This window comes from Gouania willdenowi (genome assembly GCF_900634775.1).
Source record: "Gouania willdenowi chromosome 24 unlocalized genomic scaffold, fGouWil2.1 scaffold_320_arrow_ctg1, whole genome shotgun sequence".
Lineage (NCBI taxonomy): Eukaryota > Metazoa > Chordata > Actinopteri > Blenniiformes > Gobiesocidae > Gouania > Gouania willdenowi.
In genome coordinates this window covers 2362173-2383336 of record NW_021144848.1, presented here as the reverse complement: position 1 = coordinate 2383336, position 21164 = coordinate 2362173, and the positions used below count along the sequence as shown (strand labels likewise).

The following is a 21164-nucleotide window of genomic DNA, read 5'->3' as shown; positions in this document are numbered from 1 at the left end:
CACCTTTAGAACATGATCATATTCCACAAACACCAGCTTATTTCACCATCAGGGTGAATAAATCACTCAGGGTGGTTACCATGGCAGCTCGCTTAATCTTTGCTCCATGGATGATGGCTTTTTATAGCACGCGTGCACATAAATAACTTAAGGTTTACATACTCAGGGTTGATTGACCCACTTCATACCAGCTGTAATGGAATCAGATACCCAGAGTTTCCCATCGCTGGGTATGTTGACCTTGAGTTTATGGATAGACTCAGAGTTTGTTAACCCTCCTTTATGGAATACCCCTCTGCTGTTTACTCTCTAAAACTGTGCGACCCCCTGTGGACACTTTAGGAACAGCAGTAGCTCATAAAGCGTTAGTTTTTACATTTTTGGAGTGACCTAAAATATAACTCTGTGTATTTTTGTTTGGTTTAGTGTGTTATTAGTCACTTTGTACATTTTTATTTTGTGAATTATTATTTTTGTTGTCCTTTTGTGTGCATTTTTGTTTTCAATTTGTGTGTATTTCTATTGTCCCTTTGTGACTTTTTGTTTTCCCTTGTGTGCATTTTATTGTCAGTTTGTGTATTTTTGCTGTGCTTTTGTGTATTTTTGTTTGGTTGTCTGTATTTATGCTGTTCTCTGAGTTATTTTTCTGCTGGAGTTGCTGTTCATGCGTTTCTGTCAATACTAGTTTCATATTCTTATTCTGATGAATCCTTAAATGTAAAAATATGAAAAGAAAAGCAGAAAATTAAAACCAAATAAGACAAGTAGTACCTCTGTTGGGGGTCCCGGGAGGTTCCCGCTTTACGCTGCGGGGCGCCCCGGCCTCTCCGGGCTGGAGCTGGGTGGGCGACTGGATTTTGAGCTGAGGGGAGGGGGACTGGAGCTGGGGGAGGGGCGACTGGAGCTGGGTCGGGGGCGGGGCGGCTGAGTCTGGGTTGGATGGATCCTCGTCAACGTGTTTGGCTCCGCTAGGGCCCCTCAAACCAGGAAGCAGCTGGGTGAGAGAGTCCAGGTCCACCGCTCCTCCAGACAACTACACGCACACGCACACACACGCAAACACACACACACACAGACAGACACAAGCACACAAAGTCGTTTTGTGTGTATTTAAGCTGGCGTTTTGTGTGTTTATGTTGTCATCTTAAGTAGTTTTAGTGTCATTTTGTGTTTTTCTAGAGATTTTTGTGGAAAATAAATGTCATTTAATCCTTTGAGGGTAATTTTTGTAATTTTGTGATAGTCCTTTTGTGCATTTATGCTGCTTTTTTTGTGTATTTATATTATACATTTTGGGTCATTTAGTGTTTTTCTGGTGTTTTAGTGGGATTTTGTGGTCATTTAATCTTTTTAGAGTAGTTTCTAATGTAGTTTTGTAGTAATTTTGTGTATTTTTATGGTCACTTTATGTGTATGTGTAATTTTTGCAGCTTTTTTGTGTGTTCTGGGTCGTGTATTGTATAGTATTGTGTGTGATACAGTGGACACTTTAGGAACAGCAGTTACCGTTATTGAATGTTTGTGTTGTTTTTTGTATTTTTGGAGTCATCATGTGCATTTCTGGTACAATCTTGGAGTTGTTTTTTGTATTTTTGGAGTTTCCTTTCATGCACCATTGCTGTTGTTTTGGGTCTTTTGGGTGTTTACTAGTGTCAATTTGCTGTTTGTGTTTTTTCCCCTCGTTTTGTGGCTTTTGTGTCCTTTTGTGTATTTTCGATACATTCTGTTGTCTTGTGTTGTGTATCTTTCCAGGTGAGGGATAAAGAAAATTGAAGATAAATCAGTTAATGTTCTGTCTTTCTCCGAGACTGGGAAGGAACTCTGTACCAGAGAACAGTCCCACGTGTTTGGATAAGCTTAGCATGTAGCAAACATGGCTGAAGAGGGTGAAAGGGGAAAGGGGCGGGGCTGAATCTAATGAGAGTCCGTACCGTGGAGTCTCTGCTGTCGCGGCGGCTCTCTCCCACAGGACTGGACATAGGGCTGACACCGCGGGATCCTGTGGTGACTTTGTGTGAACCGGCGGCAGCGAGGTGGGCGGAGCCTGCACAGGCCGGTCCGTCTGTGCTGCCTCTCTTCTCTACCTTGACCCGAACCGTCTGAAGGCTGAGAGCGGACGGAGGTGGCAGGTCACCCAAGTCCTTTAACGGCAAACAGAGTTTCAGTTAGAAATGAGGAGGACAATTAGATCACAATGGCCATGTTTACATGAGAGCTTTAATTCCCCTTTATTTCAGAATAAATGTTAGAATGATGCTCTCTGATGTGGTGGTATTTACAGTGCTCATTTTGAACTTGAACAACTTGATCCAAAACTAATTCAGACATAAAACAAATAATTCCTCTGTAAAAAGGAACATATTAACCAAAAATACAGCTGCACTTATTGTGTATTTAAACGGTAAAGCTTTAGTTTTGCCTTTGTTTACATTTCTAGAAATAGACCTTCAGAGACGCCGTCCCTGTTGTTACATGTGAACGTGTGAAAGATCAAATGAAAGACAATGATCAGTACCAGTTCGTCTCCCGTGTCTGATTACTTGTTATGAGGACATAAACTGGTGACGAGGTGTGTGTTCTTGTAGAAGTTTGTCATTTTTGGAAGAAAAGTCTGTGCATAAAGCAACTTTAGCGTGAATGTGCAGAACCTGGAAGTGACTAGCGTAGCAACAGAGATGCTACAAACACAGCACGGAGGACAGCACAGCTGTGGGTGGAGGAGGTGGATTCTCCGCGGTGGACAGCAAACAACTATATGGTGGGAGGAGCTTCACTTGGTGCTAGCATAATCACAATAAACAGGACCTGGAGGAGTTTAGTGATTTTAATCCCCTACGCTGCTATTTTTTTCCCCTACGCTGTGACTTTAATCCCCAACACAGCAATTTTAATCCACTACGCTGTAATAATTGTTGCAGTCTTGGACTTTCAAGGTTATTTAACCTCCTGTTGAGAACCCTGATGAGGTTAATAAATGTCACCTTTTCATCCGTGTCCAGGAGGAAGCGCAGGAGCTGGTGATCCTGAGGTTCTCTGGCTCCGGCCCTAAGTCCGGCTGATGCGGGGGCCGGACTGGCGGGCGGCTCCTTCTTGATGTCCACATCTGTCTTGCTGGCGCCGTCCTCTGCGGCGGTGGTAGCGTCGTTGGGGTTGCTGTCCTGGAGCAGCCGGTGGAGGATCTTGTGGCGCTCGGTGAGGCTGCTGTGGGAGGCGGGGCACTGAGGAGCGGGGTGCGGGGGTGAGTGAGGCGACCCCGTTCCGTTGCTGTCCAGGAGCAGGTTGAGTCGGGAGTTTCCGTCTCCACCTTCGTCCCCTGGAGTGCTGGATTGTCTCTGAAAGCCAGGAGAGGACGACGACGCCTTGGCGCTGCCGTCACCCCCCGACTGCTGCCTGCTGAGGGCCCGGGGGCTGCCCACCGACCCGGGGCTGGGCCGCGGCACCCGGGGTGACATAAACGAGGTAGGGGCGGCTGTGAGGGGGCTGCTGATGGTCCGGGTGGGCATGGCCGGGCTGTGTCCGTGGGAGGAGGTGTTGCTGTTGTTGGTTTGAAGGCCTGCGGTGGTGAGGCCTGAGCCTTGGGGGGCAAGGGACGGGGTCTGGGGGGCTGGCGGAAGGCTGGGGTTAGTGTTTTCCTGAGAGCTAGCAGTGTTGTGTTCCCTGTGTGAAACATAGACACACAAATCAACTACACAATCACGAAAGACACACACTCACCTGTACATCAATCCAGGGGTTCACAACCTTGGGATCAGGACCCCACTTGAGGTCACGAGACACTGGGAGACTTCAAGAATATTTTCTACTTTTTTTCTGCAACTACACCAAACTTGCCAAATTTTAACCAAATTTCGTCACATTTTCGTGTCATATTTTTGCCCCTTTTTACACTTTTAAGACATTTTCTAAACTTATAAACCCTTTCCACCTAATCTCACATATGTTGACCCATTATAGTCCATTTTAACCTATTTTCATCATAATTAATGATTATTTTTGCAAATTTAACCACATTCACAATTTTTCATGCCCATTATTTGCCAGTTTGAACTAATTGTTCTTTTTTGGCCACTCTAATTAAAAACTTTTAACCAATTTATTTGGTTTTTTTAAATCCCATTTCATTAACTTTACCACTGTTTTTGGTCACTTTTAACCTATTTTATTTCAAATTAAAACAAACTGCTCTACTTTATTACGTATATTTTTTGTATTGTAAAACTTTCTGCGTGATTGTTTTTCTCGTCGTTACAGAAAAAGCTGCTCTTCGTTCTCTGGACAATGACCTGCAGAAAAGCATCATTTCGTCCAGTAGCCAAGGACTGGTGGAGAAGGAGGCCCTGATTAAAACACGGATTTACATCTTTAAGATCTCTACATACTAGGGATGCAACGGTACTGTATGCAACACGTTTTTTGAGCCACGGTAACGATACGATTATGGCAATCGCAATATTGAGGGAAAAAATCGCTCAGCGCTAATATAAATAAATATATATATATATATATACGCCCCAGCCTGTACAAGCAGCTCTATTGACAGGCTCCAGTCTGACACACATGCAGCAGGATCCACGCGAGCTACTGGGCTGGCTGTAGACTGTTGTTGGCACCTCTCCAGTCAAAATGCGGAGGAATGTCGGTGAAACGTGGACGGTTGGTGAGCAGTCGTACAAACACGCAGCAGAATGTAGGTTAGTAGGTTTCTCCGAGCCGCAAACACAATGTTCTGACAGCGGAGGAAGTAGATAGGAAATTCAGGGACATTCTGATTGGCTCTGAAGGCTGGATGAGCAGCGCATGGCACTGAGCCTGAACAATGTGCTGCTCTCATGTCTCTGCTCCTGAGAGGATCACACAGCATGCACGGCTGCACAAAGTTTTGAAAAAGTTTTGTGATGGGGAAACGTACCGAAAATTCCGTTGTTTGCCGTTGTGCATTGAACCTAACAGGGCATATTGAACGGTTCAGCAAAATACCAAACATTGTTGCATCCCTACTACATACTATGGCCCAAAAAATAGTAAACATTCCTGGATAACAGTGGATATTATTCATATAAATAAATAAATGTGGTTATCACAGATTCATAGAACAATGGACCATCATTTTACTGACTTTATGGATGGACCCCAAAAAATCTCTCCCCTTTATTCCCCCTTATAGATGGTCCTGTCTCCACATGACTGTTCTTCAATGTCCATGTCTGTGTTCAACCACCTTCAGCTACAGTGGGGGTCCCTGCTCTCTAGGACCTTTATTTTGGGGGTCGTGGGCTGAAAAGGCTGAGAACCACTACACTAACCCACATCACATCCTGATCATCTTCTAATCAATAAACACAGAGTTCATCACTTACTTTTACTACTACCCTCATTTCCAGAGTACAAGTGGCTACATGTTTTCATTTAAAACTGAAAGTGTGACTTATATGTATGTTTTTAGGCTGGCAGCGCCATCTGGTGAGTAAAATATAAACCTATAAACTTTAACTTGTTGACGCTTGTATGCATCAGATTAGACTTTACACAATGAGTGTGTGCTCTTCAGCAGACATGGGCCTAAATTTGTGTCAACAACAACAAAAATACACAAAACGGCTCGAAAAGCACACAAAATTACAATAAACAACACAAAAAGACCACAACAGTACACAAAAGGACAACAAAACACCCCAAAAGATAGAAAACACACACTGAAAAAATACATTTAACTACAAGAGTAACACACAAACATGTGTGTGGTACCTGTCAATAGTGTGAATGCCCATAATAAAGGGCTGTACATCCGGGTTGGGGGGGCAGCAGAACTTGCAGCGTGTCTGAGCGCTGAGCGGCGTCCCATCGGTCAGCGTGAAGCGGTACAGAGGGCTGATGGCCGTGCCGTGGGTCATCACTGCACACACGCACACGCACATTTATTGACCTTTGACATCATCTCAATTCATATTCATGACTTTTTATCTCATAATTTTGAATTTTACCTAATATTTATGACTTTTGTTTCATAATTATGACTTTTATTTAATATGTATTACTTTTTATCTCTTAATTATCACTTATTTCATATGTATGCCTTTTAATTGAATTATTCATGACATATCTAATATTTAGGATATTTTATCTAATGTTTAATTTGAATTGAATATTTGATGACTTGTATCTCCATACATTTATCCCATAATAATGACAATCAAATGTAGTTTTTGAGGATAATAACATTAATAACTGAAGCTGTAGTAATGCTGTGAGATTGTGCCGACTCACCCTCGTGCAGCAGCTTCTTGGCATGAGACGGCTCTTTGCCCTGTGGCTGAAAAAAGGCGTAGATGCACTTCCTGACCAGGTCCTCCCAGCCAGGCCGGCCTGTCGCTCGCAGAGCGCTGGTTTCTATGGAGACAATCTTCCCTGGGAAACACAGGACGGAGCGCTGATCAACCCAAACAGGCTCATGATGTATTGACTGATTGTATGGATTATAAAGCTAGCTGTGTTACCTGTAGGATCCTGCTTGGTGATGAAGGACTCAGTGCTGACGGGCTGCGTGCGTGGGATCCGACAGGCGATGCAGATCAGGCAGCTCTGCAGCTCTGAATAAGTAAGTAAGTAAATAAATAAATAAATAAATATGGCAGATCAGCGTCCGTGTCCGTGCGTCTCCTGCGTACCATCTCCATCCTCCTGCACTACGGCGCGGGGCTGAGAGACGGTGAAACACTGCATGATCTCGTACTGCTGCCGCGCCTCCAGGTTCTCAGAGTCGGCCTCGTCCGGCGGCCGCTTCAGCATGCGACAGTTAAAGGTGCGGCTGTTCCTCCGCGCCGGCTCCTGGGGCCACGGCACACCGTTCACTGCACAAACAGAGGAGGGAATCACCCAGGGAAAAGGAAAGAAAAACAGAAGCAATGGATTCAACGAGTCGTTCTTTTTGGAAAGATGAGGTTTCACTGAATAACTGGAAATGATGCAAAACATTTGCATGTTTAAAATTAGTCTACAAAGCATTATCTACAACAGTGTTTCTCAAATGGAGGTGATGGCAATACAGGGGGGACTTGAGAGAGAGAGAGAGGGGAAAATTAACAAATGAATCATTAAAAAATATGGGGTTTTATAATGTTTATTTTTAGTTACAAATTATAATCACACTAAATGTTACCAGCAACTCAGAAAACCACAACAAAAACACACAAAATGAGAGAAAATTATACTGAATAATAAAAAGAACAGAAAACAACAAAATACACAAAATCGCAACAAAGACAGTAAGACACACAAAATGAGAGAAAAACACACAAGATCACTACAAAATACACAAAAATAACAGAGAAACACACAAAAACGACAGCAAACACACACAAAATAAAAAAAATATACTAAAAAATACAAAGAACAGAAAACAACACTAAAATACCCAAGATGACACCAAAAACACAAGTACTGAGAGAGATACACAAAACGACAACAAAGACAGACTAAATGACAGAAAAATACACAAAATCAGTAAAAAATACACAAAAATAACAGAGGAACATACAAAACGATGACAGAAACCACCAAAAACACACACACTGAGAGAGAGAGAGAATAATTTAAGTAATACCAACAACACACAAAAATGACAACAAAAACACACAAAATAAGAGAAAAATATACGGAACATTAAAAAGAACAGACAAACAACAACAAAATGACACCAAAAACACAGAAAATGACATAAAGAAAACCACAGACTGATGATAGAAATGATCTTAATTGGAACATCAACTGACAACACAGTCAGTGTTGGTTCCACATCAGGAGGGAGATGACCAGAAATAATAAAAAATATAAAAATAAATGTATTCAGGAGGCACTAAATACTGTTTAATTCAATTATTTACTAAATTAGATTCTTTAAAATGCGTGTTATCACTCATAGTTTTTCCACTTGTTGTTTCACAGAATTCTGAGCAAAATGTTCATAACATCAGGGGGTACATGGATTCAAAAGTAAGATAAAGGGGGACTAGAGCGAAAAAAGTTTGAGAACCACTGATCTACAACATTAGGAATGCATTTAGAAAAGGTGTTGAAACAGTATAAAATGGGTAAAAATAACTTTAATAACTATTATGTCAGATTTTGCGTGACAATCAACATTTCCGTCTCTTTGATGACATTTATGAAATGATGTGTAAATGTGATATTTTACCATTACATTCATGTGAAGCTGTATTCATTTTCAGATTACAATTTCTGCTTGATTTTGGTCAAACAAATCACACTTGTGAAACTCATGGCCCGGGGGCCTAATCCGGCCCTTTAGAGCATCCAAATTGGCCTGCAGCAGAAAGCAAAAAAGTCAAGAGAAACCATGGTTTTTTTGTGCAAATTAAACTAATGAAATTGTAAATATCTCAGCTAGATATCTATAAAATAATACACACATTTAATGAAACTCTACAATATTAGCAGGGCTCATGATGGCAGTCTCATTCTCGTCTCAAATGTTCAGAGAACTCACTTTTTTTTTTCAAAATCCTGCATCTTTTGTTAAATTATTCCACAAAATGTCCCCAAATTAAATGAAAAAAGGCCAAAAAATTATTTGAAAGTGAAGATCCTGCAGAGGTCTGTCACTTATTGCTTTGATATTAACGGTAATTACCACATATTCTATCATTTATTTATACATAGAAGTGCCAAACAGAGCACAATAATGATTAAATTATTAATTTGCTGCCTAAAAGATGAAGTGTTCTGTATTTGGCCCCTGAACTAAAATGATTTTGACACCCCTGAAATAAATAATAAAAAACTATTAGATAAAAATAACAACAATATTGTCCTTTCCATTCCCGGAAGTGAGTTCCATATTTCTTTTTCCCGTGATCATGTCTCGTATTGTGTCAGTTAAAAATGTCTCTTTAAACTCACCCAGGCTTTTGGGCAGCAGATTGCGAACAAATTCACTGTGGTCCCCCACGTGGAGCACGCTGTAGACGCTGGAGGCCATCAGCTCTTCCTGAGTGTATCCGAGGTAACTCGTCACGTTCTCAGAGACGAAGACGATGCGGCCCTCGCCGTTAACCACGAAGAAGAACCCATCGAGAGCCTGAAGGGAGAAAAACAGCTTCTGTTTATTAATGCTACCTTATACCTCTGTGTGTGTGTCATGTGACCATTCTCACATGTTTGGTTAGCTTAGGATATAGCAACCAGTCCCACATGATTGGTTAGCTTAGCATGTACCAACCTGTTCCACATGTTTGGGTTAGCTTAGCATGTAACAACCAGTCCCACATGATTGGTTAGCTTAGCATGTAGCCACCAGTTCCACATGTTTGGGTTAGCTTAGCACGTAACAACCATTCCCACAAGATTGTGTTAGCTTAGCATATAGTTACCAGTCCCATATGTTTGGGTTAGCTTGGCAAGTAGCCACCAGTCTCACATGATTGGCTAGCATAGCAAGTAGCCACCAGTCCCATATATTTAGGTTAGCTTAGCATATAGCCACCATAGCTTACCATGTACCCACCAGTCCCACATGATTGGTGAGCTTAGCAAGTAGCGAGCAGTCCTACATGTTTGGTTAGCTGAGCAAATAGTGAGAAGTCCTACATGATTGGTTAGCTTAGTATGTAGCCACCAGTCCCACATGTTTGGGTTAGCTTAGCAAGTAGTGAACAGTCTTACATGTTTGACTTAGCTTAGCACATAGTGGCGCTGCCTAAGTGGAGTCAAATGATAAAGGGGTGGGGCCAACTTGTGTTTTTTATTTATTTATTTTCACTTGTCTGCACATGCTGTCAAAGGTCAACACTACAAGAAGTGCAATCATTATAAGACAGCAATGCATGTTTTGTTAATGCAATGAAATACATTAGTTTATTTTAGTGCTTAATTGTGACCATCACCAGCCCTCCCTAAGGAAGAGTAAGAAATATTTTATTATAGGGAGGATATAAAAAGGGAGAGCAGTGTTACACCTAGGTGGAGGGGGGAGCAGGGAGGAGAGACTCAAGGTAGGAAATAGAAAGGGTGGGGAAGAGTAGATTATTTTACAGTGAGAGTGAGATGTGAAGTTGTAGAACATATTGTGCTTGTGTGTGTGTTTACCTCGAGCAGCATTGGCCCCAGGGCCTCCTTCTCCACCAGCCCTTGGCTACTAGACGAGATGTCGCTCTTCTGCACGTCATCGTCCAGAGAACGGAGAGCAGCTTTTTCTGTAACGGTGAGAAAAGCAAACACGCAGAAAGTTTTACAATACAAGAAATATACGTAATAAACTATGAAATAACGACAGAGATGCTGCTGAGAATTATATGCAGGAAAATGTGAATTAATCAGTAAGTATAGAAGTTATAAAAGGCCAAGACTTAGCAGGAAATGCCCCAAAAGAAATCAGGGTTCTCACCAGCGCTGTTGAGCGTATGGGCCCCTGATGTTGTAATTTTGCTCCCCTATATGTGATGTCACCCCCTACGCTCCGCTTACAGCAACGTAGAGGGGATTTTCTGTGGTTTTTTTCCTTTTTTAATCGGTAACGTCGTAATAATTGTTACACACTTGGACACAAGCGCAAACCCAGGCGTGCATGGGTTGTTTTAACTCTTTTTTTAATCTGAATAACCCAGAATCACATACATCAGCCACATCGTCTATTTAATACAGGCAATCTGCTCGGATGCTGCAGAACTTTAGCTGCCCCGATGCTGCCTGTGTGCATCCTCCGCTTATGTAACTTTACCATCCACGAGATTGTACACTCTGAGGATATATAAATAGTTCTCACAAAAAATAATAAATCTAGTCACAGGATAGCATGATAACTAGTTAAACCGTAACACCAGCTGTATCTCCTTCCTCCTACAGACACAGGACAAGAACGAGTGTACGCACTGGAACTGTTTCAGATTGTTATGATGATGGTGTGTGTTTCAGATCACGCTGTTCATTCAGTGTGCACGCACAGGGCACGCTGGCTGACCCAGAGGGTGGGACATAAAAGCCAAAGCCACGCCCACAGCAGATTTCTGACCAATTACACACATCCTGGGCTTCTCAGATCAGTGTGTGTGTGTGTGTGTGTCCTCACCCTGTTCACGCCGTTTGATCTGCTGGATTTGGTCTACGGTGCTCTTGAGGATGTGGCACTTGTCTGGTTTGGCGCTGAGGCTGGTGATGTCGGCCATGTTGGACGACAGCAGCTCAGCTAGCTCCTCGATGTAGCGACACTCCAGCTCACGCCTCCGCTTCTCCCCACTGGAACAACAACAACAGCAGCAACACATCATCTTCTCTGTGATTAATGCTCCTCCTCACTGCTCCACGTCTGCATATCAGTCCATGTACAAACATGTGATTCATGTAGGGCTGAAACGATTCATCGAGTTACTTGATTAACTGGATTACAAAAATTCCTTGAGGCAAAAATTGTGCCTCGAAGCATCGTTACATTCCTATGACGCACACTATACGCACAGGGGCCGCACACCACTAGCGCGTCATCAATGCTCAACAAAGATTCTGCATTTAGTTGGCGCCATGGCGGAGAGTAAGCGACAGAGAATGTCTAAAGTCTGGGATCATTACATCATCAAAAATGAAGAAAACAAGGTGCAATCATGTGTTTACTGCAAACAATACGTGTCATACCACAGTAGAACGACTTCAATGATTCAGCATCTGAAACTAAAACATCCACATGCTGTTTATAGTGTCACTGAAACAAGGTAATGTAGCGCTAATTTAGGCCTGGGCCGATAATCAATAAATACTAGGGATGTAACGATTCACTCAACTCCCGATACGATTCGATTCACGATACTGGGTTCACGATACGATTCTCTCACGATTTATTTTACAAAATGGGACTGTAGACAAATTTTTTTTTGGGAAAAAAAACTAGAAAATATTGTACTATTTTCCTTTTATTTTTCATTGTCAAAAGAATTCCTTGATAAACAATTCAAAACAATGCAATTTAACTAAAAATAAATCTTGAATGAAATAAATAAAAGAATAATAGAAGTGAAAATGAAGCCTATTAATTTAAATTCTGGTTCTATAATAAACAATGCAAAACTGCATAATAGTTCTTTTTCTTTTAAAAGTGCAACTGAAAATGTATTTTGTGCCTTAACAATTGCACTTCAAAAAAAAAAAAAAAAACCGTGATTACACTGATTTACGCCATATTTGTTTGGACCAGCAGAGGGCGCTGGTAACCCAGTGGTCGGTTGGCATGCAGATATCTTGCAGTGAAGAAGAGAAGCTATGCTAGCAGACAGAGCTAATAGAAAAACGTGACTTTTACAGATATTCAAGTAATATTACAGATATTCTTTCGGTGCTTAAGGGGTAATGAATAATTTATTAACATATTTAAGAGTAGAAGGTGGCCAGAAAGAAAGTATTAGCAGACTCCGCCCGCCGCCTACATTTGTGGTACTGCGATTCAATTTTCAGAAAATCGATATCAACCGTGATACCTATGAATCGATTTTTAACTGCCTTACGATTAATCGTTACATCCCTAATAAATACATAAATAAATTAACCGGATGATAAATGAAAATGAATGCGGAAGTTTTCCTGCCTCGATATATTGTCATATGCATGTGTATTTGGCTGCACGCCTGTTGGCTGCAGAGGTTAGCGTTAGCAACGGATGTAAAACAGCAGATAACTCAGTCAGTTCTAATCATTTATCAGTGAACCTGTACCGTAATTGCTCTAAAATAGTACACGACTGCCAGGCAATCTTAGGTAAATCAAACAGTTATAATCCGGTAGATGCTCCAGCTCTAGTTTCAGATTGCTACAGCGGCTACAGCCAGCGACCTGTAGCAGCGCAGCTTCGTACCAGCGGAGGAGATATAAGCGGCGTGACCAGAAGCACGCACGGCACGCGTGTAAACACAAACCAGGTCTTTAAATCCCTAAAAAGGTAAGGTATTAAATGTGATGTAGCCAAGTTTAAGGCCTTTAAAGCTTTATATTTAAGAAAAAGGGCATAAAATTGGAGAAATTGTAGCATTAAATATTGTGGTACGCCTCAGTGCCTGTGCACTGAAGTGTTGTGGACTCTAAACACTGTCTCTGATCATCAACTGTGGCAATTCTAATAATGTCAGTAATACAATATTTTATATAGAATAGAAATACTTTATTAAGACCGAGATAAATTAATTCTCTCATAATTCCAGTGTTTGTCAAACACATACACACGTTTCTAGGTTACCATAGCAAATAGGCTCACCCCAGAAATTTTATATTCATTGTTAGCAGTTAGTTGACTTAACTGTATTGTTATTTAATTGTTGGCACTGGCACTTATTATTGGTTAAATTGCAATAAATGGGCTTAGTTTTGGAGCCAAATGTTGTTTTTTAGAGAAATAAAAGCCAAATGTTTGATCACTTTACAGTCACGTCATTTTTGTTATGCATTATTTGTTTTGGTTGCTTAAAAACGCAAAAAAAAATGATTAATCGATCGATAAAGTGCTAGATTAATCAATTTAAAAAGAATCAACAGCTGCAGCCCTAGATTCATATCAGTGTTCAGAATAAATAAGGCTAGTATTTATTTATTAACTCACGTGTTGAACTGAAACGTTCAGGAGTTTTAAATGTGCCAAAGTTGACAATCTTTGCTTTAAATACATAACCTTTGACCTCTGTGGACTTTCCATCTTCCAACATGTTCAACCTCATTCTCAGGTTTCGTTAGAGCGCGTTCAGACAAACACTAAGGTGTGTGTGTGTGTGTGTGTGTGTGTGTGTGTGTGTGTGTGTGTGTGTGTGTGTGTGTGTGTGTGTAATATTATGGTTAGTTCTCTTTACTGTAGGTGTTAAGGTGCTGTTAAAACCTTTCCTCTTTGCGGTTGTGGTAAAGCGTAGAAAGAACAAGCAGCACTCACACACACATCAGATGCAACCGTGCGTGTGTGTGTGTGTGTTTTTCTTACCTTTGTCCTGATGTGTCACATGGTGAGCTCTTCCTCTTGCGTGGCTCGGGCGTGGCCGGGTCCAGAGGAGCGTCTCCCACTGCACTCATGTTCAGCTTTGACCCACCTGCACACGCACGCGCACGCACACACACACACACACAGAGAACTGAGGCAACCAGCAGCCAAGCAACATGGAGCAACATAAAGCAACATCCAGCAACTAAAAAGGCTCCAAAACGATCAGCCTTTACCGTAAATCACACCGCTATATCGGTGGCTTTCCAACTAATTCACTATTTTCCAACAAAAGATAAGAGAATAATTAACATGTGCACATTCCCGGCTGCTGATTGGCAACTTTTGTATCCAATAGCGTCACGTGCCTCTTTCCATAAATGACACAGAGCTAATCTCCGTCCTCCCATTTCCTCCCTCTCAGCATCAGGATGGTCGCCATGGCAACAGGAAACCTCCGATCCACCTCCAACCAGCTCAACACGCTCCTCGTAATCCGACAAATAAAAACGTTTGAAACCAATCGATGGTAACACGTCAATATTAAGCAAATCATGCTTTTATTCTGAAGCATAGAGTCTCCCTAATGAGTGTTAAAAAGGACACATAAAAGACGGGCAACTTTTTATCACGGGGGCGGGGCCACAAAAATCACATGATCAACATTCATTAGAATAATGACCTGAACCATAATAAAGGAAAAGACAATGTTTTGTGTGTTTTTGTGGTAGTTTTGTATATTTTCTTTAGTTACTTTTTGAAGTCCTTTAGTAAAATTATTGTCATTTCATGTGTTTTTGGAGTCATATATTGTGCATTTTTTGTGATTGTTTTGTATGTTACGAGTCATACTGTGCATTTCTATTTTGTGTGTTTTAATGGAAATTGTGTGTATTTTTGTTGTCCTTTTGTGTAATTATCTCTAATATTGTATGTCTTGGATTTTGTGTTTTTGTAGTCGTTTTGTGTGTTTTAGAGGCAGTTGTGTGTAATTTTGTTGTTGTTTTGCATAATTCTCTCTAATGTATGTTTTTTGGAGTCATTTTATGTTTTTTTGTCATTTTTTTGTGTGTTATGAATCATATTCAGTATTTTGAGGGTAGTTGCATGTATTTTTGCTGTCGTTTAGTGTAATTTTCAGTAATGTATATTTTTGGAGTCATATTGTGTATTTTTGCAATTGTTTTGTGGGCTACGAGTCATATTTAGTATTTTTGATGTCATTTTGTATATTTTTCTGATATTTTCTGTACATTTGTAGTTCTTTTGTGTATTCTTCCATCTTGTTGTGTGCTCCTAGAGTCATGTTGTGTGTTTCTTTAGGAGGCCATGCTGACAGTTGCCCATCTCTGGCCTATATACACAATATGAGAATACCTGGATATGTATGTATTGATAACACTGTGTTTATTTGAGCTACTGTAGTTACTGTAAGTTTCTCTTGTGTCACCTGCTCTCCTTTAAAGCTGCCCAACGCTCATCAGGACTGGTGGTGGTGTGTTTAACATTGTTCTTTGTTCTATCATTTTCTGGCTAACGTGTCCTGTCAGCAGCTGCAGTGGAAGGGTGTTGAATAAATCATCTGCCAGGAGCCATTTCCCCTTTAGTGCATACGGAGGCTGATCATTTATTCATGTGGGAACTGTAAACTTCCTGCCTCTCAGGCGTGCGCGCACGCACGCACACACACACACACACACGTCTGCAAATGGACAAACGAAAACAAAAAGCCTTTAAATTCACAGGCGGGCCTTCAGAGAGAGGAACAACAAGCGTGCATTGTGGCGCTGCTTACAGGACGATAATCCTTCCTGACTGGCCTTGTTTACATTTCACCTCAGATCACCCCGACCCGCTGCAGCTCCTCCGCGGCCTCGCTAACACGCAGCACTTAGCAAAGATCCGTGCGTCGCACTCAGCCATAATACCAATAAATGGAGCTCCATCTCTTTATTTAACTCATTCTGATGTAAACATGCTTATAAAACTCACACAACCCTAGTGAACTGTGCCATGCTACACTGTAACGCTACTAGCAATGCTAGCTACGCTATGCTAGCACTCACTGGCACTTCGTTTGGGTCATTTCAACACTTTTTAGCTACAGTTCTGTTTCATTTGACTTAGTCGACTAAAATTAATGTATGGGAAACTGATGGCCCTCGATCTAATGTTGTACAGCCCCTCAAAAGATGATACAAAAATACTCCAAATGAAAGTAAAATACACAATATGCCTCCATAAATACACAAACAACAAAATAATACGCAGAATGACTCCACAAACACACACACACACAACAAAAATACACAAAAAGGAAAATCAATTCAGCTTTTTTTCATTTGACTGAATTGAAAATGATTTTAGTCGACTGAAATTACTTTACGGGAAACTGGTGGTCCTCAATCTAATGTTGTGCAGCCCCCGAAAATATACACAAGATGACAAAACGACAACAAAATATAATCAAAATGAAAGTAGAATACACAAAATGCCTCCATGAATACACAAACAACAAAAATACCAAACACACACACGACAACACAAATACACAAAATTAAAGTAGAATACAAAAAATGCCCCAAAACAACAACATACAAAAGGAAAATCAGTCACACTTTTCTCATTTGACTGAATTCAAAATGACAACAAAAATACACAAAATGAAAGAAAAATGCACAAAATTCCTCGAAAATTGCACAAAATGACACAAAACTTCAATAAAACAACAAAATAAATAATACATTTTTCCTCCTGTTTCATTGTATTCTGATGAGTAGTGAAGTGCTCTGCCTTTAAATCACTGCCATGGGACAGTTTGTGGATGACAGCAGCAGTTTTGAAGCTGGTTGTGATGGTTTACGTTTCCTGTTCAGGGCTGTGAGGCTCAGGCTGGTGTTTGTTTGCAAACGGCCATACTGGGAATTGTTTACCATGAATCAGCATCACTGGCTGAGCACAAAAGCCTGTGAAAACATGACAGCGTTGATTATGTAAATGTGGCACGCTCAGCATACAGGAGCACATTGTGTGGAGTGTTATCTGACCTGATTTCAGACCATACGTCTGCCTTGTTGGGCCGCTTCATTACGGGAAGAAAGTGTGTGTGTGTGTTGGAGCACCTCTAATCTCTACCAGCAGCATAAACTACAATACAACTCACTCACACATGCTGTCTCTTAGATTATATTTTGAGAATGAATATGATTTGCTGATATTTCTCAGTAAATATGACTTTAAGGAGGTACGTTATACTGTGCATGAGGACAAGTGCAAGAAAGTTTTAGCTCTATTTGCAACTAGCAGCCAGAGCTCACAGAGAAAACACACAAAATGACTCCAAATACACACAAAAGTGACAACATAAATGCACAGAATTACTCAAAAAAACACACAAAATGACAGAAATATAGAAAAAACAAAAGGTCAGAAATTCACAAAAAAGGATTGTAAAATCACACAAAATGACAGACAAAAACTGAAAACAACAACATACATACAACAAAAATACATAAAATGACACTAAAAACAGACAAAAAGAACAGCAAAATACATAAAAGTTTGATAAAAAATACATAAAAGTTTGATAAAAAATACACAAAAGGGACTTAAAATGACAGAAACCCCTCAAAAAGAACAAAAACATGCAAAAATGTATCCAAAAACATGACAGAAAAACAAAAATACACAAAATGAAAACAGAAAAGCATAAAAATGACTCCAAAAAGGCACAAACACAAAAATAATATAAGAAAAAAATATCAACAAAACAACCACAAAAACACACAAACTCTTTGTTGTTTCTTATGTTAACGCTCTGAATGGTCATTATTCTAAATGTAGACTTGAATGTTGGTCATGTGACCCTCAGATCAGATATAATCATGTTTTAATAAAAGCTCACACTAAAGGTCATATAGTGTCATGTAAGTAGCACACGTGCACAGCTTGATTATCATTCATTCATTAATAGGAATTGATTTGCTGTTCACAGCCTCCTGTTGTTTGGTGGGCGGGGCAAAGATGACCCCTGACCTCACCTCATGTTTACAACACTAAGGTAGAGCGTAACCAACACCTGGTCAGTGGCGTGGGTTGGTCGTCCCGCCCCACGAAAAGATCGTGCAGCAACAGGAGCGCCCTGAGGAGAGGCCGTGCTAAAGGTGCACACTGATAAAAAACAGACAAAAATAACAGCTAAATACATAAATGGACAACAAAAATACACAAAAGAGAGTCCAGAATCACACAAAATGACTTAACAAAACACAAAACAACACCAAAAATGCACAAAATGATTGCAAAAACTGACAAAAATAACAGAAAAATAGACAGAACAACAAAAATGCACAAAAAGGACTCCAAAATGAACTTTTTTGTTATATATATATTAATTTTTCCCCCCCAAAATCTATGTACCCCCTGACATGAACTGTTCATTTGATTGTTTGCATATGTCTGTTTATAGATGAGTAACTTTACATGACAACAAAAAAGCACGAAAACAGACAAAAACAAAAAAATGCACAAAACAAAAACAAAAATGACTCTAAAAACACAAAACAATAACAAAAATGACCCCAAAAACACACAACAATAAAAATCCACAAAACAGACAAAAATAACAGAAAAACACACAAAATGACTACAAAAACAAACAAGGACTGTCGTTTCCTGTTTATTCTAAATGTTGACATGAAAGTTGATCATGTGACCCTCAGATCAGATACAATCATGTTGTGATAAAAGTTCACACTATAGGTCATTCACTGTCATGCACAGCTGGGCACATCCCAACCCTGTGTTATCATTAATTCATTAATAGGAATTGATTTGTCTGGTGGGCGGGGCTAAAGTGACCCCTGGCCCTTTAACTCGTTTACAACACTTAAGTAAAGCGTAACCAACACCTGGGCAGTGGTGTGAGGAACAATCGTACGCTAACAGTGCACGCAAATAAAAAGAATCACACAAAATGGCAGAAAAACACTACAAAGAACAACAAAATTGAATCCAAAAACACTAAAGGACAATAAAAATTCACAAAATGAAAGAAAAATACAGAATTCCTCCAAAAACACACAAAATGACAACAAAAATAAACAAACAGAAGAAAAAAAATACGCAAAATGCCTAAAAAAAAAACTAACAGAAATTCACAGAATGATAGTAAAAAAAACACAAACTGTCTCCAAGAACACAGAAAAACACCAAAAATGACTGCACAAACGGACAAAAATAACAGAAAAACTACATAAAAAAAGAAAAACATCAACAAAACAACCACCCATACCCTGTGTTATCATGAATTCATTAATAGGAATAGCAGCATTCTCCTGTTTGGTGGGCGGGGCTAAAATGACCCCAGGCCTCACCTCATGTTGACAGCAGTATACTAAAAGGTAACCAACATCTGGGCAGTGGCCTGGGTTGGTCCAAACAATGGTGCAGCAGCAGGAATGCCCTGAGGAGAGGCCGTGCACGTTCGCGGTGCTCATAACTCACAGAGGCATTTATCAGACAACAGCTCCACACTTTGTGCTGCATGTGCTGCGTGTGCTGCATGTGCTGCGTGCGCTGCATGTGCTGTGTGTGCTGCATGTGCTGCGTGCGCTGCATGTGCTCACAGCGTCCTAATGAGTTGCAGCTGCAGTACGAGGAGAGGGCGAGCGTCAACCTGATCATCACAGCGGAGACACAAAGAGAAGCAGAGAACAACACACACACATGCATGCACGCACACACCTGTAGAACAGGTCAGCCCGGTGCACCCCGTGACCTCGCCCTCCCCCTACTTCTTCGTCCTCCTCTCTGAGCAGTGAGTGCGGCGAGGTTTCAGTCGCCGACCAGAAAAAAGAGTAAAAAGCAGCAGCAGCAGCAGTGAGAGGAGCAGAAGGAGCTGGGCCTCCACAGGCCTCCCATCGTGGCTACACGCTACACGCTCTCAGCCCACAGAAGCTTTACCAGCCTTTGGTTTTTATCAACGTGCAGCTCCTCTCACACACACATGCAGGCAGCACCAGCATGTGTGTGTGTGTGCAGAAGGGAGTGAGGAGCAGACCACCAGGTACGGAGCAGGAGGGGGAGGCAGCACCAGTACATGCTTCTCACTGGGACTAATGGGAACCAGTGGCTTTTTAAAGCTTCACAAAAACAAAAAGTCTGGACCAATCTGTAGCGTTCAGATCAAAGAATGTCACACACTTTAAATCATTTTCATTAGAACAGATGAAATCATAGTCTGGATCATCTCATTGATCAATAAATCAAAAATCCTTTGTTTTCATCGCCTGCATTGCATTGTGGGATGTGGAGTCCCGTAGACCAGGGGTCGCCAGATGCCTTCCAGAAACTTAAGAATATTTTTTTGAACAATTTGAGCCCATTTTTTCTTTTCTTTCTTTTACACAATGTTTCTGCAACGACACCAAACTCACCATATTTTAACCTATTTTCATCACTTTTTCTTGCCATATTTTTGCTCCTTTTAATATATTTTTGCTACATTTCTCCCATTACTGCCACCATCAAATTTCAATGGCTTTTCTGCACATTTCTGCCACTTTCAAGAGATTTTCAGCACTTATAAACCCTTTCCACCACTTTCCACCTAATGTCACATATGTTGACCCATTATTGTCACTTTTAACCTCTTTTCACCATATTTCATGCTTATTTTTGCCAATTTAAGCACATTCACGATTTATCACCAGTTTAAACTGATTGTTCCAATATTAACCCTTTTTCTGTCAGTTTTTGGCCACTCTAATTCACACCTTTTAATCAATTACTGGGGTTTTTAAAATCCTATTTCACCACCTGAAAAGGTTGAGAACCACTGGTGTAGACGTTTCTTCTCCAGACAAGGAAAATTAATGAAGGAGTGACATTTTTTGCCAGATACAGATTTTTCCGTGTAAACCACAAAATAAACATCTGCCATTGTTTTTGAGATGTCTTAATCTGATAAAAAATAAATAAATAAATGAGTTCCTCCATCACTGGACTTGAAATGGTTCCCATCATCCGGGTCAACCACCGAGCCGTGGAACGTTTGCTAGTGGGCCGCGAAGAAAAAAAGAAATATAAAAAGAAATGAATGCTATTTACTTTTTTAATTTGTCTCGTTAATTTTATTTTGATAAACTGCTACTTCTGCGCTAGGGTTAGCGCTCAGATCTCCTTCCCTGCTTTTGTTGAGATTCGTAGT

The 21164-nt window shown here is 40.6% G+C and overlaps 1 protein-coding gene across 4 annotated transcripts in view; it reads right to left on the bottom strand.

The window, feature by feature from the left end:
- The window catches only part of ncoa1 (nuclear receptor coactivator 1), a 67818-nt gene that overhangs the window by 16122 nt on the left and 30532 nt on the right, over window positions 1–21164 (bottom strand). For 3 of the 4 annotated variants that reach the window (XR_003672996.1, XM_028440543.1, XM_028440544.1), the window contains exons 3-13: window positions 13958–14063; window positions 11081–11247; window positions 10102–10208; window positions 8917–9094; window positions 6666–6848; window positions 6495–6587; window positions 6265–6405; window positions 5746–5893; window positions 2982–3657; window positions 1932–2141; window positions 772–1033 (exon numbers count right to left, since the gene is read on the bottom strand). Coding sequence is in view for 3 of the 4 variants with exons in the window: in XM_028440543.1 (XP_028296344.1) it covers window positions 772–1033; window positions 1932–2141; window positions 2982–3657; window positions 5746–5893; window positions 6265–6405; window positions 6495–6587; window positions 6666–6848; window positions 8917–9094; window positions 10102–10208; window positions 11081–11247; window positions 13958–14063 (2271 nt within the window). In the remaining variant the exon portion in view is untranslated. Of the gene's footprint in view, window positions 1–771; window positions 1034–1931; window positions 2142–2981; window positions 3658–5745; window positions 5894–6264; window positions 6406–6494; window positions 6588–6665; window positions 6849–8916; window positions 9095–10101; window positions 10209–11080; window positions 11248–13957; window positions 14064–19699; window positions 19785–21164 lie in introns of those variants that run through there. The other variant, XM_028440545.1, reaches the window with a different exon arrangement.